Source organism: Aegilops tauschii, chromosome 4 (assembly GCF_002575655.3).
Source record: "Aegilops tauschii subsp. strangulata cultivar AL8/78 chromosome 4, Aet v6.0, whole genome shotgun sequence".
Classification (NCBI taxonomy): Eukaryota; Viridiplantae; Streptophyta; class Magnoliopsida; order Poales; family Poaceae; genus Aegilops; species Aegilops tauschii.
The window spans coordinates 503,528,692-503,548,092 of NC_053038.3; the positions used below are offsets into that span (position 1 = coordinate 503,528,692).

At 45.1% G+C, this 19,401-nt stretch overlaps 1 protein-coding gene across 4 annotated transcripts; it reads left to right on the forward strand.

The window, feature by feature from the left end:
- The first annotated feature begins 6,133 nt into the window (after positions 1-6,133).
- On the forward strand, positions 6,134-15,441 carry LOC109756306 (sugar transporter ERD6-like 4). Of its 4 annotated transcripts, none has more exons than XM_045228032.2 (18): positions 6,134-6,477; positions 6,580-6,669; positions 12,288-12,347; positions 12,431-12,496; positions 12,715-12,780; positions 12,856-12,931; positions 13,260-13,324; positions 13,403-13,495; positions 13,596-13,676; positions 13,760-13,844; positions 13,947-13,993; positions 14,066-14,128; positions 14,209-14,268; positions 14,382-14,447; positions 14,540-14,599; positions 14,695-14,809; positions 14,943-15,051; positions 15,254-15,441. In XM_045228032.2, the coding sequence occupies exons 1-18, from the start codon at positions 6,217-6,219 to the stop codon at positions 15,297-15,299; spliced, it is 1,509 nt and encodes a 502-aa protein (XP_045083967.1). In that variant the 5' UTR covers positions 6,134-6,216; the 3' UTR covers positions 15,300-15,441. The 4 variants fall into 4 exon arrangements, with proteins under 4 accessions (XP_045083967.1, XP_040243556.1, XP_040243557.1 ...); XM_040387622.3 differs by having other exon boundaries at positions 15,265-15,441; XM_040387623.3 differs by having other exon boundaries at positions 14,943-15,408.
- The last annotated feature ends 3,960 nt before the right edge of the window (positions 15,442-19,401 follow it).

Consider the following 19,401-nt stretch of genomic DNA (forward strand, 5'->3'; position numbering starts at 1 on the left):
CTCTTTCGATGGTGCTTCTGAAGGAGATGGGGCAGGTGATGTCTGTGGGTGACGAGGTTGATGAGGTAGGTGCTTTGGCACCTAATTTCGAGGCAGGACTACAGGGTTCGCCTCTGCCATGTGGGCAACTCGAGGTGCCAGAGTCCATCGTGTCGGTGGTACCCATGACTGATGATGTTCTTGCGGTGGTGTCTGTAAGGGACAAGGTGGCGTCTGAGGGTGCTAACGATGATGAGGTAGGTGCTTTGGCATCTCATTCTGAGGCGCTGAAGTCCATCCGGTCGCCCGTCTTTGACCGTGAAGGTATGTTGGCACGTATTGACGAGGTGGTCTTTAAGAATCATTGGGTTGATTGTAGGAAAGCAAATCCCGTACCTGGAATATGTGATGTACTACAAGGAAGGAGGGATATGATCAGAACAGGTTGTTATACTCTGCAATTGTCCCATCAAGAGGGAGGGGGTCGACCGGATTGAAAGGGAAATGATTAGTTGGGCACAAACACTAAAGTCACAGCCCGCAGAATATATATAACACTAGGAAATAATGCCCATCAAGACCTTCTTGTTTTAGAGATAGTAGGCTTTTGTCTTTTGAGCCCTGCCCGACCCAGAGCTCGCCACTGCCTGGGCGCTCAACCGGTCGATGGGGCTCATCAAGTCCGAGAGCAACGCCCGTCTAAAGGCGGAGGAGGCGCTCCGTCACTTCCCATGATGGATGTTGCGATGGCTGGGCCAGCTGAAAGAACATGCGGTGCCCCCATGTTTGGTTTTGGTAATTGATGACAATCTCTATGGACTAATGGTTGCCTTGAGTTATATTTGAAGGATTTGTCCATAGGCATTTCTTGAAGTCCATGTGTTGGTTTCAAGGAGTTTATGTGGTGACCAAGGTGTTATTAAGGAATTATCCAAAGATTGGTCATGTGAGAGTTGAGCTTATTGCAAGCATGTCTTGAAGAAGAAGATTGTGTGATCATTCATGTTTACCTTCAAGACATCATCCAAATGAAGAGAGTTGGAAAGAGTCAAGGTTGATCAAGACTAAGTCAAGAGTGAATCAAGTTGATCAACACACAAAGCGCACAAGATGTACCGAGGGATCAAACGATCCCATGGTATGATAAGCATTGTCAATTCCGCTTTGTGTACTAACCCATGGTCTTCGTGAGAGTTCTTTGCGGGGTTAGGTTGCGGTGTGCAAGTTCAAGTGAAGCGGGCAAGTTCAAGTAAAGCATCACGAAGAGATCAAGCATTGTCAATTACGCTTTGTGTACTAACCCATGGTCTTCGTGAGAGTTCTTTGTGGGGTTAGGTTGCGGTGTGCAAGTTCAAGTGAAGCGGGCAAGTTCAAGTAAAGCATCACGAAGAGATCAAATGCTTGAAGCCATTGTGGTGACAATGGACTTGTGAAGATGTGCGGAAGGGTGGCTCACCCATAGTGGAGTATGGGGGAGCAATCAACTAGTCTTCATCGAGCCAACGCAATCAAGAAAGGTGGTCCATCTTGAGGGAGTCAAGATCGTCATCATCTAGCTCAAGTGGACCATGTGCAAGGCAAAGGTTTGCTCTTGATAGGTTTTCTATTTTACCGGTCTCATGATGGTTGTTTGGAGACCGGGTTATAGGATCGATTGCCGTACTATCAAGGGGGCTCTCGATGAGTAGCTTGATCGTATCGTTCATAGAGAGCTCAAACCATTGCATCCTTGCATCATCTTTATTGGTTCTTGTTTGGTTCTTCTCTTTGTGAGTTTTGGAGCTTATGGTCATCTTGATGACAAGCTCGAGTTCATCGAAAACGGAGTTCACTCGCATCTTCTATGATGTTTTCGATGTTGGAGGTTATGCCGGTTCTTCTCGGTTGGAGGTTTCACTCCTCTATTTGTTGGCATACCTCCCCTGCCCTTCTTACTATAACCAACAAGCTTGAGTTTGCTCAATTTGGAGCTCATATGAAGAAGTTTTGGCAGTTCTGTTTTTCTCCCTGCGGTAGTACCGCGGTGGCAGCGGTAGTACCGCTCCAGTACCGCTCTACTACCGCCTCGATTTTGGGTCTGCTCTTTTCGTGTCGGGTTCAGCGGTAGTCGCGCGGCAGTAAGGCACGGTAGTTCCGCCTATAAGCGGTAGTACCGCTCCGGTCGAGCGGTAGTACCGCTACTGCACTACTGCCACCGTACTCTGCTCTGTCCTGCCTCCTTTTGTCCCGTGTTCTGCTCCTCCAGCGGTAGTACCGCTGGGGTGAGCGGTAGTACTGCTTATCGGCGGTACTACCGCCCCAAGGTTCTTGTTTTGTTGCTCCTTTTCACTGCTTCTTCCGCCCGAGCGGTAGTACCGCACGTGGAGCGGTAGTACCGCTCGTGTGCGGGCTGAGCACTTAACGGTTGGATTTTCCCCCTCCTATAAAAGGGGGTCTTCTTCCCCAATGAACCTTATCTCTTGAGCTCGTGTTCTTCCCCCATTGTTGACCTTCTTCGAGCTTGCTAACTCTCAATCCCTCCATGGATTCTTGCTAGTTTTTGAGGGAAAAGAGAGAGGAGATCTAGATCCACATTTCCACCAATCACTTTCTCCTCTATGTGAGGGGAACCCCTTGGATCTAGATCTTGGAGTTCTTGGTGTTCTCCTTCTTGTTCTTCCTCTCCTTTTCCTACCTAGCATTAGTTGCTTCGGTGGGATTTGAGAGAGAAGGACTTGGGCACTCCGTGTGCCCTTGCCATTGCATTTGTGCATCGGTTTGAGTTCTCCACGGTGATACGTGGAAGTTACAAGTTGAGAAGCTTATTACTCTTGGGTGCTTGGTACCCTTGAGCTTGTTCCTCTTGGGTGCTTGGGCGCCCTAGATGGTTGGTGGGGTTCGGGGCTCAATCATTGTGGTGTAAAGCTCCAGGCAAGCGTCGGGGTCTCCAATTAGGTTGTGGAGATCGCCCCGAGCAATTTGACGGGTACCGGTGACCGCCCCAAGGGTTGCCAAAGTGTACGGGTTCGGTGACCGCCCCCAAGGGTTGCCATTTGTACGGGTTCGGTGACCGCCCCCAAGGGTTGCCATTTGTACGGGTTCGGTGACCGCCCTCAAGGGTCCCTTAGTGGAATCATGGCATCTTGCATTGTGCGAGGGCGTGAGGAGATTACGGTGGCCCTAGTGGCTTCTTGGGGAGCATTGTGCCTCCACATCGCTCCAAATGGAGATTAGCATCCGTAAGGGTGTGAACTTCGGGATACATCGTCGTCTCCGCGTGCCTCGGTTATCTCTTACCCGAGCTCTTTACTTATGCACTTTACTTTGTGATAGCCATATTGTTTCTTGTCATATACCTTGCTATCACTTAGTTGTCTATCTTGCTTAGCATAAGTTGTTGGTGCACATAGGTGAGCCTAGTTGTTTTAGGTTTTGTGCTTGTCAAATTAACCGTTAGGTTTATTCCGCATTTGTTCAAGCCTCAACCGTAATTATTTTAAAGCGCCTATTCACCCCCCCCCCCTCTAGGCGACATCCACGATCTTTCACCAGCGCCCGTGATTGGAGCAACAACGATGGCGGTGGCAGCGGCAGAGATTTGGTGCTCGATATCCGCATCCATCTAGATAGGTAGATTTACAATAGTCTTTAGCTAAGTTTGCTAATTTTAACTAAGTTCGATATAATATATATGAATCTGAGTATAAATTGTTTGAATCTGGAAATAAAGTGGGGGCTAGCATTAGGGGTGTCCAGGGAAAAAATGGGGGTGTCCATTTTGGGGATAGCCTTGAAGATGCCCTTAGCCTACAATTGATCCTACACAGTGTGTTGCAGCGAATATACCGTTGAAACTTCAACGGATGCCCAGGATGTTAACATGGGCGATCACTGAGGGTCCGCAGGCACCAAGCCACAATGTATGGGACAACGGTAAAATAGATACAGGTGGAGATCGACATCGTTGAAATGGTGACTGATGCCTAAGTTCCTCTGTATATGAAGGTGATGAGGGATACCTCCATGCGAGAGTTTTAATCATATTCTCTTCGACGCCAGTTCACCCCTTGAGTGGGTTCTTGGCGACGTTGGTGACCTCGTTGATGCCGCTTGGTGTGCTTTGATCTACTCCTATATACAGGGTATGTCTGATTACATGGTGATGTCCACGTGAGGACTGTGAGCATGTACGGTTATCGAGGCAAGATGATCTGGCTTGCCTCATTTACTTTTTCATTGAAAGTGGGGGTGGCAGCACATGATGACTCAAGTTTGGTGTTGCTTTTGAACATAGAGTCTCGAACTCCAGAGTGAAACTCTAGGTGTGCCTAGCTCTGGTTATTCCTGGTAATGGTGGTGCTTCACATCATCTCCTTCTCAGAGGCATTGTCTGGAGTTTGCTCAAACTCCCTCTCTGCCATTCTTTTCTTGGGGGCGTTGTTGTTGAAGCGCTTTTCTCACAATCTGTATGATGTCATCGGTGGTGGTTTATGTTGATGGTTGTTACTGCGTGTTGGAGTTCACTTCGATATGACTTTCGGAGGTCGCATGTTTTCTATTTCCTTTGTGTGTGCTGGTGTTGGTAGTTGCTAAAATATGTGTAGGCTATGGTGTCAGCTAACCCCACAACTTTTCTATGGCACCCCTTTGGTTTTCTAAATTTTCTATATTATTCCTTGTAACTTGAGAAGATTGATCCCACAACTTACTAGTGACCCTATAGGGTTTCTATCTGGTGCTGCCAATGGGTGTTGGCTTTGTGGCTATTATGTAATCTGGTTCTCCTTTCCAAGTAGACGAACCTAAGGCAAAAGCATTCTTCTAATCCCGAGCTCAAATGCTCTTGCTATGAACAGTAAAATCCAAATAGATAGGAAGACAATACCATTATTTTATTTTATTTTATTTTTTGAAGAAAAGCATTGCTTAGTTTTCTTCCTGCGTGCAAATTCTTGAAAAAAAACATATTCATGGAGGTCTAGCCGGGCAAAAATAACAAAATATGTACTCCAAAATGCTTTCAAAATTCGTCTTTTTGGAGCATGGTTTTTTTCCCAGAGCATTAGGAATGTTCTTTCTTCACGAAAAATTTACGCGGATTAGAGAATTCAACAATCTTTGTTGTAAAAAAAATTCATTTTTGTGGATTTTTTTTGAGTTTACTATTCATGAGGGTGCATTTGAGCTCGAGAATAGAATCTCTATGACAAGCATAAGGATGCAAAATGAATTCCCCACTAAATAGCATGGTCAATGTATGGCCCAACGTTGCACATAGATCATGGAGAAACATGCATATGGTTGCTTTTTCAACTGGCCAATCAAAATCTAAAACCTATAGGAATGGTCAATGATGGTTGCTAGGAGAAGTCGATGTGGGTTCTCACAAGATTGAGATAAGTTCATGTCATGGCCATTATTAATTTGTGGAACTCCATATTATGCGTAAAACAAGGCTACTGGCGATACCTGTAAGTAAGATTGCACCTACTAACATCATGCACCTAAAATAAGGACCAACACTTAGACTCCATCCCTTCCTTCTCCTTAGAAGCAACTAAGATCATCGCTTACCTGTTACTAATGAGACCATCGCGTGCCGTTACAGTATGTATAGTAACTGTACTACTGTGAGTACATATTCATTTTGCTTAGGGTGCAGAAGTATTTTGAAACGAAGAGAGTATAAGATTGTAGGAAAGCAAATCCGGTACTTGAAAGATATGACGTGGACGATGTGATCACAACAAGCTGTTGTAGGACTATTCCGCAACTGCAATTGTCCCATCAAGAGGGAGGGAGGGGGCGACCGGATCGATTGAACGGGAAATGGTTGGTTGGGTTTTACTCCCTCCGTTCTTAAATATAACTCTTTTTAGAAATTCTAATATGAACTACATGCAGAGCAAAACGAGTGAATCTACACTCTAAAATACTTTCATATTTAAATCTCTTAAAAGAACTTATATTTAGAAGTGGAGGGATTATTTTATAGAGAAAGGTCGCAGCCTGCAGAATCTTTAGCACTAGCTAGGGAATAATGCCCAACCGCCAAAAAAAAGAAGAACTTTCTTGTTTTAGCTCTTGACTTTGAGCCCTGCCTACGCATATACTCCATCAGCAAACAAGCTAGCTACCTAGAGACGAGCCCATCCCACCCCCACCCCACCACCCCTCCCCATTTCAAAGTCGACATCCTCTTCTTCTTCTCCCTCCCTCCCTCTCGCTCGTCCATCAGCAAGCGAGCCTGCAGGCGCCATGAACGGCAACGGCGGTGGCGACGATGACATGGACATGCGGAAGCCGCTGCTGGTGAACACGGGGAGCTGGTACAGGATGGGGTCGAGCCTCACCGCATCAGGGGCATCCTCCATGGCCATGATGCGCGAGTCCCACGTCTCCGCCTTGCTCTGCACGCTCATCGTGGCGCTCGGCCCCATCCAGTTCGGCTTCACGGGCGGCTTCTCCTCGCCGACGCAGGACGCCATCACCCGCGACCTCAGCCTCTCCATCTCCGAGGTCATTATCCTTAGTCCCATCGCCCGTCTTTGTTTACTCTTGCCGCCGGCTTCGCTGGCTTGGGCCGGAATCTTAGCGACTGACGACGCTGGCTACATACAGTTCTCGGTGTTCGGCTCGCTCTCCAACATCGGCGCCATGGCAGGGGCCATCGCCAGCGGCCAGATGGTGGAGCACGTTGGCCACAAAGCGGTGAGATTTTTTCCGGCCCCCTCCTTATTAGCCTGCTTCCATTGTCTTCTTCTAACTATTCCACTGCCAGATCGAGAGGGTCAATGTAAATCCTTTTCGTTGATCATCTATACTTCCATCCCTTCATTGTTTTGTTTTTGATGTAGCTCAACATTCATGCCGAATGGTATTGATACTCCCATCCCTTGTGGTAACAAATACGTAGTACCAATGTAATCAATCTAGTAGTAATATTTTGTTGAAACGGACAATCAATCTATCTTACCATTTTTTTTATTAAGAAGCAACAAAAGGACAAATGGAGACAAGATTTCTGAATCTAAACTTAATTATGTTATCCCAGCGGTCGGGACTTTCCTCTTCTGGGCATCGCCGTGGACTAGACCGTGGTTACACTAAGCTACAGCCTGCAGGTGCTGCTGCTGCAGCAGCACTAGAAACCAAAGGTGTGGGCACGTGGCATGCATGCATGCGCCCTCATACACACGTACTGCTGTGCTGCAATACACGTGTTACTACTAGCTAGCTAGCCTACAATTGGTTCCGCGCAGTGTGCTGCAGGTCTAAATTTCATGTTTTTTAACCTTTTCTAAAAAGTTAGTCTAGATCTGACCCTAGTTTACAAAAATTTCGGGATCTGATCCTTTTCTTACCGCCAGAGTCTATGACGGTAGGGTATAACAGCCTACCGCCAAGGTCTCTGACGATAGGGTTGCATGCCGTACTATAAATTTTTTCTAAGTATGAAACACTGCGTGGTCGTGCCTACCGCCGGGCACCTTAGCGGTAAGGTTGTACAGGCTATCGTCAGCCTGTTTGACGATAGGGGTGTTTCCTACCACCAGGGACCCTGGCGGTCGGCTGTTATATCCTATCGTCATGAACCCTGGCGGTAGCAAAAGGATCATATGTCGAAATTTTTATAAATTAGGGTCAGATCAGAGAAGGGCATGTGCTGCAGCATCAATGAATCATTGCTGAGCGCCAGGAGAAAAATAATGAATTATTGCGATCACGGAGGGTCCCAGAAGGCCAGAACCGGTCGCTTGCCAGGAGAAGGAGAGGGGAGAGCAGTGTGCGTCCGGTAGGCCGAGGTCGACATGTCCGAATGGATAGAGAGACAGTTTTAGCATTTTTAAAATGACCATACTTTTTTTCGAGAGAAATACTTGTATTACTCAATGACAATATCCTCACAATCATCATGAGCTAACTTCAGAACCTCAACAGGACCAAGCCCAACCCACGTCATAGTCTTTTCTTTTGCGAAAAAACTTCCAATCTATTCATCAACTGTCATAGCAGTACAAAGAACACTAGAAATCATAAATATTACATCTAGGACCATTGACCACCTAGCGAGGACTACAAACATTGGAGTGAGCCGAAGGCATGCCGCTGTCATCTCCCCTCCTTCACCGGAGCCGGCTAAACTCGTTGTAGTAGACAGTCGGAAAGTCGTCGTGATAAGTCCCCACAGGACCAACACACCAGAACAGTAACCGCCGCCGATGAAGAGAAGTATAGATCAGACGAACCCAACCTCCACACGCCTCCTGACGACATTGTATGCACCGCCGGAACGAGGACTAGGCGGGGAGGACCTTATTCTAACTACAGGGAGCTACCTCCGTCTCGCCTCACTGAGTAGGACACAAACCCTAATTGACCCTAAAAAGAGACCTATCAGACGAGGCCCGAGGTCCATCACGCACCCTAAGGCCACCAAAGATAAGGTAGATCAGCGGCGGCACCGGTGGGAGGCGAGAAGACCCTCGTTCTGGGAGGAGCTTCTCGTGAGGAGACCTAGATGCGATCTGGTGCTTCGGAGGAGGAGGCGGTATCTGGACGCCTCTTCTCTGTTACGCGACGAAACGCCATAGTCTTATTTTGAGAAAAAAAAAACATGAGTAATACAAGTCTGCCTGTAGCATCATGCTGTGGAGTGTGGCGCTTTAGGGTGTGTTTGGTTGGGGTCATGGACTGGAATGGCATGGGTCCGACCCATCCCCAGGCCTCGTTTTCGCGTTTAGTTGGACATATGGAACGGCACCGACTCATTCCTGCGGACCGAATATTCGGCCCAGATGCAGAACGAGGTGAGACCTCAAAAACGGTGGACCACGGGGAACCGCTCACCCCTCGCACTCTCGCAGCCCTATCGCCTCGCTCTCCCTCCAGGTTCGCCGCCTCCCCCTCCTCTTTCCCCCTCCATGGATCTGAGCCGCGCCGGCCGATTCCTCCCTTCCCTGCCGGCTCCTTTTGGTTGGGGGGGGGGGGGGCAACTTAATCATTTTTCCTATAAATACATATACATATTTTTAATGAGTAAATACATATACATGTTATCTAAGTATCCATAAATTCATTAAATAATACAATTATTTGCATGCTACACAAAAAATATATTATTTAATATAGACTACATCCAAACTGCAATGAGTGAACAAACACATTAAAACATCATCCGATTCACAAAAAGTTAGAAATCTTATATTTGTGAATGGACGGAATATGTATCTTCTTATATACTCCCTCCAGTCCGAAATATAAGACGTTAAGAATTTTTCAACAACTCCCAAATACAAAAAAATTGTACAAAAGTAGCGCCCCCCCCCCCCCCCCCCCCCCCCCCCCCCCCCCCCCAAGTCTGCAGGGCCATCGCCGAGAGGGTCCCTTGCGGATGCAACAAAGTCAGCACGCGTCCACCTCCATCTACAAGCTCCCGTGCTCGCACCGACAGAAGTGGTTGTGACGCCCAGGATTCGTCGTCTCCAGGTACGGGTTGCCGCGCTCGAGCCAGCAGTAGCAGATGCGCCTCTTCTAGGTCCGGCCTGCCGCGCTCGATTCACTGAAGCAGTTGCGCCAACCCCCCACCCGAGATTCACCTCCTTAGGTCCCTCACCCCGCCGCCTCACCTCCGCCTTGCGCCCACCTCATCTCCTGTGGTGTGGTCGTTGAGGCACCATCGGGCTCTAGTACCGCGGGATCCATGTCGGCGACGCCAAGGTCGACCCCGGCAGCATCCCCGGCAAGAGGAAGACGAATTCAGCAACGCCTCTCACAGATCTTGGTGTCTAGGCTAGCAACGCCGGCGTTTTGTGCAGAAAAAGGCAACCTTGATCCACTTTGTCGGCAGCGCTTTGGGGAGGAGATGGAGAGCGAGAGAGGCGGCGAAAACCGGGAAATCCGAGAGCAAGGCATGGGGGGAGCAAGGCAACGGTGACGAGGTGGGGGAGCGAGAGGAAGACGGTGGCGACGAGGTGGGGGGAGCGCGAGCGAGGTGAGGAAGAGAGCAAAGTGTGTTGTCCGTGTGCGACGCCTCTCCCGCGACCTATCCGTGCACGACACGAGCAAGGGCAAAATTGGAAAGTTTAGGAATTTCGTAATGCAAAAATAATTCACTAGGATTTCGTAAATGTCTTATATTTTGGATCGGGGAGACGCGAAAACACCAGATCTCATTCTGACCTCTATATATATCTATGGAATCGTCTTGCACCATATATACTGAAATTGTTCGGGAGCAGTATAACACACAGGCAAAAAAAATTACACACCAAAGATTTTGCCGGAAACCCCACTTTTTTCTTCTCTAAAAAATAATCAAAGTTAGCAGCGCAAATGGGCGGGTCATCCATCTAGCTCAAATTGCGGTTGAATAAAGGAAAAAGTCCAAAACAAACCTTCAATTTATAGGCGAAAGCTAAATTAAACCCCGAACTCTCAATCCCTGAAATCAGCACACCAAACTCTCTAATCCCGGTCTATTTTAAACCTAGACAGAACACAACCGGGATTTGCTGAATTGGGCCGGTCCAGTAGCGCAGTTGCTGGCGCGCACACACTAATCTGGTTTTTTCTTAGTTTCTTCCTTTTTCGTTTTCTTTTATTTTTTCATTTTTACACATGTCTAATTTTTCTCAGTATCCAATGTACATTTTTAACGCACACATTAAATATTTTTGGATAAAATTTTGATAATTTCAAATACATTATGTACATTTATAAATTACATGTTTTAAAAACTTTTTGAATACATGGTAATATTTTTTCAACTACATGTTTTACATTTTCTTAATGACAATAAATATTTTATAAAACTACACAACACTCTTTTACGTGGTTCAACATTTTTAAATTTGCACACACTTTTCTCAAGGACATGCCACATATATTCTGTTAAGGTTATGACACATTTTTTACATTACACAAACATTTTTTTACACTTGTAAACACATTCTTTTAAAAATGTCACAAACATATTTTTTTTCTTGAAATGTTAAATTTTTTTGAATGTATAAAACATTTTTTTGAATCACACAAATATTATTATACATTGTATTAACATTTGGATTGGCCCGTACATTTTTTAAAACTTGTGATATTTTTTAGATGTCACAAAATATTTTCAGGTTTAAGAAAATGTTTATGTATCAAAACGTGTCCGCACTTTAAAATTTTGTTCAGGTTGCAGAAAAATTTTATGTTTCAAAAAGTGTTCGCACTTTAAAATTTTGTTTAGGTTTCAAGAAATGTTTATAAAGGTGTTTGCTTTTTCAAAGTTGTTGGTTTTTTAAAAGTATTCGAAATTTTCAAAAGAGTTCTCGCACTTTATAAAATGTTCAACGATTTCATAAATAAATACGTAATTTTGAAAATACGAAATATTTTTCATAGCATGTGAAAAACTGTTGGAATTCTGAACATTTTTTGATAAATGTGATTTTTTTGAAATCGCGAACAGTTTTTTAAAAATGCTAATAGAGTTGATTTTGTGTGAAACACGAAATTCCAAACAATTTTTAAAAACACAAAACGAATTGAATTTGTGCGAAAAATATAAAACAGAAACACTTTTAACTTTTGAACAATTTTAGAAATGTGCGAACATTTTTTAAACCTCACGAATTATTGTTGTGTTATAGTGGGCCGGCCCAAATTATAGTCCGTGAGAGTAGCTGGAATCCCGGCCGGGATTGTAGTCTTCCAGGTCTAGGGTCCAAAATAGACCGGGATTACAAGTTCAGAGTACCAATTTCCGGGATTTCAAGTTCAGGGTTTGATTTAGCTTTTGTCTACAACTTCAAGGTTTATTTTGTATTTTTTCCTTGAATAAAGTGAAAGGAAATTATGAGGGACGCGGCGACATGACACCACGCTCCGGCCTCCCATGGGACGCTGCCAGTGCCAGGGATGAGCTCGCCGCCCCGGACGGGCGAGGGGCAGGTTCAGCAGTGGGGCTCCACAAGCTGCGCCACGCCGGGAGCCAGCTAGGACCGTCTCAAAGTACGCACGGGAGCCGAGCCGCAACACCCGGAGCGCGCGCGCACGCGAGGTGTTCGTGAAAATGTCCAACGGCTATTTGGCCTGAGCCGTCGTCGCCCCTCGCGTCAGAAAGAGCGTCACAGACCGTTTAGCGAACCACCAACGCTTCTTGCAAAAAGATTGCGGTAGACCAGCGGTTTTCAGCCGAACAAATGAGTGGTTTATTGCTAAATTCTTTATTGCCGTGTCAAACTTCTGTATGTCGGCCTAATCCTCGCCAATGTTTCAGTAGCCGGCCAAACTAATGATCTTCTCTTGAGTTCTAACAAGCTTGCGAACTAATTTTCCAGGCATTGATGATTGCTGCTATTCCTAACATCCTCGGTTGGCTCGCCATCTCCTCGGCAAAAGTATGTCAATACCTTCTTTTCCGGAGCTTAGTTTCACTGTTTGCTGCTTCTGAACTTGGCACTTCTCGGCGTTTGTTTTACAGGACACTACGTTTCTGTATATGGGGCGGTTGCTTGAAGGATTTGGTGTCGGTATCATATCCTACACGGTTCGTTTAACAGCACTCTGTGCCTGCTTATTCTTTGCATAGAAGATCTATGCACACACGTCTATCTGGTTAAGTTGTTCAGAAAAAAAAAAAGATCAACAGGATGTCAGTATTGTGGGAACAAAGTTGGCCATCCCATTGTGAAGTTTATTTGTTGTCAAAAGAATCTCGGACTGGTTAATATACTTGGTCTTGATCTGTGAGTTATGTGATAACAGGTGCCCGTTTACATAGCAGAGATTTCTCCTCAGAACAAGAGGGGTGCTCTAGGCTGCGTGAACCCGGTAGGCCTGTCCTCCCAAGCAAGGACCTAATAGCCTGTTTATGCTGGACTCATTATGCAATTGTTCGTTACGCAGTTATCTGTAACAATTGGGATGGTGTTGGCCTATGTGCTCGGCATGCTTGTTCCTTGGAGGATGCTTGCGGTGATAGGTAACATGACTAAGTACCGACGCGTTACTGAATTTTCTTATTTTCACTGTCAGTTTTCACTTAACCTCTGATATCTAAGTTCGCAGGATCTGTCAGTTTTCACTTAACCTCTGATATCTAAGTTCACAGGATCAGTAACAGTAAATGCCATGTTGACAACTATGACTAGAATCCTGAGATATCCTTGGCAAATATTTCCGCTCAAACTTTTGAAGGAAAAGTTACTGTGTCAGTAATATATGTTGATTTAGCTAGTACTTTATGAGCTTAAGCGAATGTGTATGCATCTAGTTTCAAAACCGCTCATTCTGGGTTGTGATTCTTCTAGGAGCCTTGCCATGCACAATATTGATTCCTGGCCTATTCTTCATTCCAGAATCTCCAAGATCGCTGGTTTGTATACGCAAATGTATACAAAATGCTGCATCATTCTGAAATTTGTATTAACCACTCTTGTGCATCAATCTCTAGGCAAAGATGAACAAGATGGATGATTTCGAAGCCTCTCTACAAGTTTTGAGAGGATCTGAGACTGACATCACCTCAGAGGTGAATGATATAAAGGCAAGCACCTGCCCTTTTTTTTCTTCTAGACTAAAGTAACTACAAATCTCTCTATGTGACTTTCAGTGTAGTCACCAATGTTTGCTTTCACATCATGCAGACAGCGGTAGCATCAGCAAACAAAACGACGTCAATCCGTTTCCAAGAGTTAAAACAAAAGAAATTCTGCATGCCCCTCATAGTAACTTCCTTGACTTGCTGGTTTGTTTCATACCAAGATTCACAATTGCATTTTGTAATCGTGATTGTGGTACAACCTGGCAGCTAGGAATTGGCCTGCTTGTACTGCAACAGCTAAGTGGGATCAACGCTATACTGTTTTATGCAGGCAACATCTTCAAAGCTGCAGGCAAGTTGTACAATTTGGTCTCTAAATTTCCTTCAGTGCAATATTATAGTGTTATATTATAGTCAATTTTAGCTTCTATGTTTGACATGAAAAGCCCTTCAGGTCTTACAAACAGCAACTTGGCCGCATGTGGACTTGGAGCTATTGCGGTGCGTAACTTGATACATCTTTTCTTGTCTCTTGGTAGTTCACATTAAGGTGCTGACAGCATTTTTCATCAGCTTCTTGCCAGTGGAATTACAAGCTGGTTACTAGACAGAGCTGGCCGACGGATCCTACTTATTGTAACTTCCTCCTCACTGTGAAACCAGTTTGTTATTATAGTTTTATGTAACTATAATTTAGCTCTTGCTTCAACTCCCAGATCTCTTCTGCCGGGATGACCCTAAGCCTTCTTGCGGTTGCCGTCATATTTTTTCTCAAGGTATGTTGAGGTTTCTTTAGTATAGGGTTCAGAATCCATATACCACACCCTCATAATAGTCTATTACGTGGATCGGGGATTTTCTTTTATATTATCATGATTTATTGTTCCAGGACAACGTTCCACAAGATTCTGACATGTATTACATATTAAGCCTGGTCTCCTTGCTCGCCATTGTGGTATGTCCATCCGCGAACTGATTGTTTGGTCTTAAAATTTACATCGCAAATCCACGAGCTGTGGCCGAAATACTAACCTGACACTTGTTCAGGCTTATGTGTTCACCTTCTCCTTCGGTATGGGCGCCATTCCATGGGTCATAATGTCTGAGGTAATATAGTGAATCTGCCCACTGCACATAGACCATAGCTAATGTGGTCTTGGCATTCACATAACCATACTTTTGGACTTGTTATGTGTTTGTAGATCCTGCCGGTCAGCATCAAGAGCCTGGCCGGAAGCTTCGCGACGCTCGCCAACTGGCTGACCTCCTTTGGGATAACAATGACAGCAAACTTGCTGCTCAGCTGGAGCGCTGGAGGTTCACACTCTTCCCTCTTTCCTCTTTCCTCAAGTAGAATTATGGACCCGCGGCACAGACCTGACGGAGATCATTTCTGTCTATTTACGATCTCTCTTTTTTTGCGGGGGCTGTCTGTTTACGATCTCGACAGGTACCTTTGCGTGCTACACGCTCGTGAGCGCGTTCACGCTCGTGTTCATAATCCTCTGGGTGCCGGAGACCAAGGGAAGAACTCTCGAGGAGATACAGTGGTCGTTCCGGTGAGCTCGGTCGGTAGTTTTCGCCGTATGTATGTCGGAATTATTCTTCAAGCTGGGCATCGTCTTCTTTTTACTAGTCGGATTGCTCGATGAAGGCCAATCATACAAAGGAAAAAAACTTTGTCGTCTGTATATTCCTGTACAGCATTGTCTCAGATGACTTTGTAAAGGGGACATGTGATTACTCTGTTCTCTTATCTAGGTTCCGTGCAGGTGCAGGTGCAGCTGGTGGTCAGCTCCCATTGTGATACCCTCGCAAAAAAAAAAACGTTGAGATTGTCTTGCTCTGTTCTGAAACTTTTACTGCTAGTTCAAATTGTTCATGTGAACGTGGTGAATATTTGTGCCATTGTGACATACACCTTGTCTGAAAAGGGAAAATTGCCCTGATATCCTCTGCGTGATTTTTTCTCCGGCTTGTGTTTACTTATTTGTTATTCCGCGTTGTAAGTTTTGAATAAAACGATTGTTATTGATTTGCTGGCCGCATATAGCGGTATATATAAGAGTTTACAAGCCAACAACACCTATTACAATACGACTAGGACTAGATAACTTGAGAGCCAAGTAATAGTCTAACATCCCCCGCAGTATCAACGGGAGGTTCGACAACGTTGAGACTGGATTGAATATTACAAAATGAAGTAGATGGCAATCCTTTGGTAAAAATATCAGCAAAATGAGCCGTAGAAGGAACATGCAGCACCCAAACTTGTCCAAGAGCCACCTTCTCACGAACAAAGTGTATATCAATCTCAATATGTTTAGTCCGGCAATGTTGAACAGGATTCTCCGACATGTAGACAGCTGATATGTTATCACAATAAACGATGGTAGCATGTGCAAGCGGTCGATGCAACTCCGAGAGCAACTGACGAAGCCAGATCGTATCAGCCACAGCATGTGCAACCGCACGATATTCAGCTTCAGCGGACGAGCAGGAGACGGTTACCTGCCTTTTTGTCGTGGAATTGTCACGTCAGATGTCCTAGGGTGAGGACTTAGTCGTGAGGCCAGCGCATCTATATAGTAGCTTGAGAGGGGTTGAGCGGAATCGAGAGACGCAACACAAGACGAGGATTTAGACAGCTTCGGGCCCCGGGAAACATCATCCGGTAATAACCCTACATGCTGTTTGAGGCTAGATCTCATTACGCTCATGAGGGAGTCGCCGTAAACCGGCTCTCCTCTAATTGTGTCTAGCCCTAGAGATTATTGATTGTTTCTTCTTGCCTCTCCCTCTTTGGGGAGCCCTGCCCCTCCTTATATAAGTTGAAGGGGCGGGTTACATGTGGAGTCCTATTAGGATTAGGACTAGTCTACCTTCTAATACAAACCGGATACAAGTCCTGGTCTTAACTCCTTATAAGGTAAATATTCCTCATGCCTTTCCTCTTAAACCGGCCCACCATTCCATAAACCGGCCTTCTAGGCCTTGGGCCTTGTCATCCGTCTGACCCGCCCGCCGGGTCACCAGTGAATCATAATGACCAGGCGGGTTGCTTGTAAACCGCCAGGTCAGGGCGGGTCGCCGGTGAATCGCCAAGTATCAACCGGGTCTCTAGTAAACTGCCAAGTCCGGCCGGGTTATACTTCCGGCCGGTTTACGCCGCGGGCTATATCCCCGACATTAGCCCCCAGTTTAATTTGGATTTATCCATGTTAAACTGATCCTGTAAAACAAACACAAGAACAATTTTGACAGATTATGCTCCGGGTTAAGAATTCTTGTAAGCCGGCATCTGATCATCCTTAAGTCCTTGTTATTTCCTTCTTCTAGAAAATCCGGGTCATTAGACCAGCTTCATAATCAATTTTCTTGTAGAAGAAATATTGCAAATAAAGAATCCATTTAAATCGGCCTTCAAAGCTCTGATTTTACAAAAATATTGGTCTTCAAATATTCAACTGATATTCAGCCGGCTTGAAGATGTAGAACTTGCCGGTTTATGATTACCACCATTGCCGGGTTATAAAAACTGATAATTCCGGGTCATGATTGCTGCCAACGCCGGTTCATGATTGTTGCCAACGCCGGTTCATGATTGTTACCAACGTCGGTTCATGATTTGATGATGTCGGGTTATGATTGTTGCAGACACCGGGTCATAATGATTGGTGACGCCAGGTTAATCTGGTTTGCTCAAAACTGAGACTTTGAAAATATTTCTCCTTATATCCGTATTACCTGTAGCCCCCAAGTCTTGAGCAGAACAAAGTGATGACTTAAGACTTACTTCAGTATAAATACTGCCACTTTGAAGAAATCCATGTTGTTCATGTCAGTCACTAGTAAAAACTGAATACTCCATATATGTAGCCCCCAAGTGCCGGGTTGTCATGCTTGCAGCAACCTGGGACTCGTAATTGACTGATGCTCAAAAAACTTCAACCAGTGTAGCCCCCATTGGCCGGGTCATTATGCAATAATGAGCAGGGACTTTGTAAATATGATCATGTAGATTTGAGCAGTGATGTGTAGCCCCCAAGGGCCAGCTCGGTAAGATAATATTGAGCTGGTACTTTATATATACTTCATTGAAAATAACATCATATGATGTAACCCCCATCATGGTGCTTGAATCCACGTCCACAAGGTTAAGAGCTTTGTGCTTTACCAACTGAGCAATAAACCTTTCAATAATATATGAAAATTTGAGTACCTTGAATTGTTTGACAGGAGCAATTGGTAGCCCCCAAGGGCCGGCTCATTACAATGTGATGAGTCGGGTCTTCAATAAGGTGAGCAAAAAATGACTTTGCATTAGCCCCCAAGTGTCATGGTGCATGCTTGCAGCGACATGAGACTTGCATATTTGATGTAATCTCAACTTGAAATAATGTAGCCCCCAAGTGCCGGGTCGTAAGCCTGCAGCAACTTGGGACTATTCCTTCAATTGTTGAATAAATCATATCCATTGATAATACGATAGCCATTGCGCTAAAGCGACTTTGAAAACCTTAATCATAATACTGGTTATTGATAACCATAATAAAAATCCAGCCATGTTGGCTATTAAAGATTTGAACAATATACCCAATGATTTATAAGCGCATGATTCCAATGGCGCAATCCAAATAGATACTGGCGACTTATAGTCCAAAGCCAGGCCGGGTTAACAAACATCGAATAATTTCTCATCATACACTGGCGACTTATCGTCTTAAAAGCCAGGCCGGGTTAATAAACACCGGTGATTTATAATTATGCTTTATTCAACCTGTTTCTGTGACATTAAATCACATCACTGGTTAGCCAACTTTATTGTAGTAAAAGGTGATAACCCCAATCTTGAGTACTGATAACTCCTTCCATATTGCGCCGGTTTATGATAAAACCGTACCGGGTTGTGATAAACACCGGATTAACCATATATAATACTGACGACTTGTAGTCAAAACCAGACCGGGTTGATAATCTCCGGATTATGACTGATCATATACTGACAACTTGTAGTTGACAACCTAACCGGGTTGATAAACACCGGTTTGAAAACATCACAAATCTTATCAAAAGAAAGAGAAACTTAGCAAAAGGCAAATAAAACCGTTGTAGTCGAGGCTTTTCACGGGCTGCCAGGCCCCAAATTTGATCAAGAGGCGTAGCTATGGTTCGGGTTCGACCAAGCCCCCAAGTGATGATGTGGCATTACGCCGATCAAGAGGTGTAGCTATGGTTCGGGTTCGACCAAGCCCCCAAGTGATGCTGTGGCATTGCGCCGATCAAGAGGTGTAGCTATGGTTCGGATACGACCAAGCCCCCAAGTGATGCTGTGGCATTGCGCCAATCAAGAGGTGTAGCTATGGTTCGGATATGACCAAGCCCCCAAGTGATGCTGTGGCATTGCGCCGATCAAGAGGTGTAGCTATGGTTCGGATACGACCAAGCCCCAAGTGATGCTGTGGCATTGCGCCGATCAAGAGGTGTAGCTATGGTTCGGATACGACCAAGCCCCCAAGTGATCAATAATATGATAAGCCAATAAGGCGGGATACCCATGTTTGAACCGCGCATCATGTCAGCAGGTCCTCTTCCGCAACCTTTAACTTTTTGCAAGAGATAAATTCTTCTTGAACCGGGATCTTGAACCGGATATCGAGAGCTGCAAAGCTTTGTGGGAGACATCTTTTTCTTGAACCGGATTTTAAACCGGAATCTTCATTTTCAGCCGAAAATTTTCTGACGGCCTTTAAACTCGAACTTGCGAGAAGTTAATTCCTTTTTGAACCGGACATTTTCAAACCGGATTTGAGAGCTTCAGTGAGACTGACTTCCCTTGAGCCGGATTTTAAACCGGAATCCTTTCTGATGACCCGGAACTTCTTCATTGAGCCGGGTTTTTATAACTG

Coding starts and splice junctions, on each gene's coding strand:
- LOC109756306 (XM_040387622.3), top strand. CDS start 6,217: ATGAACGGCAACGGCGGTGGCGACGATGACATGGACATGCGGAAGCCG. Junction 13,677..13,759: donor AATTCTGCATGCCCCTCATA/GTAACTTCCTTG, acceptor ACAACCTGGCAG/CTAGGAATTGGCCTGCTTGT. Junction 14,810..14,942: donor GCTCAGCTGGAGCGCTGGAG/GTTCACACTCTT, acceptor CGATCTCGACAG/GTACCTTTGCGTGCTACACG.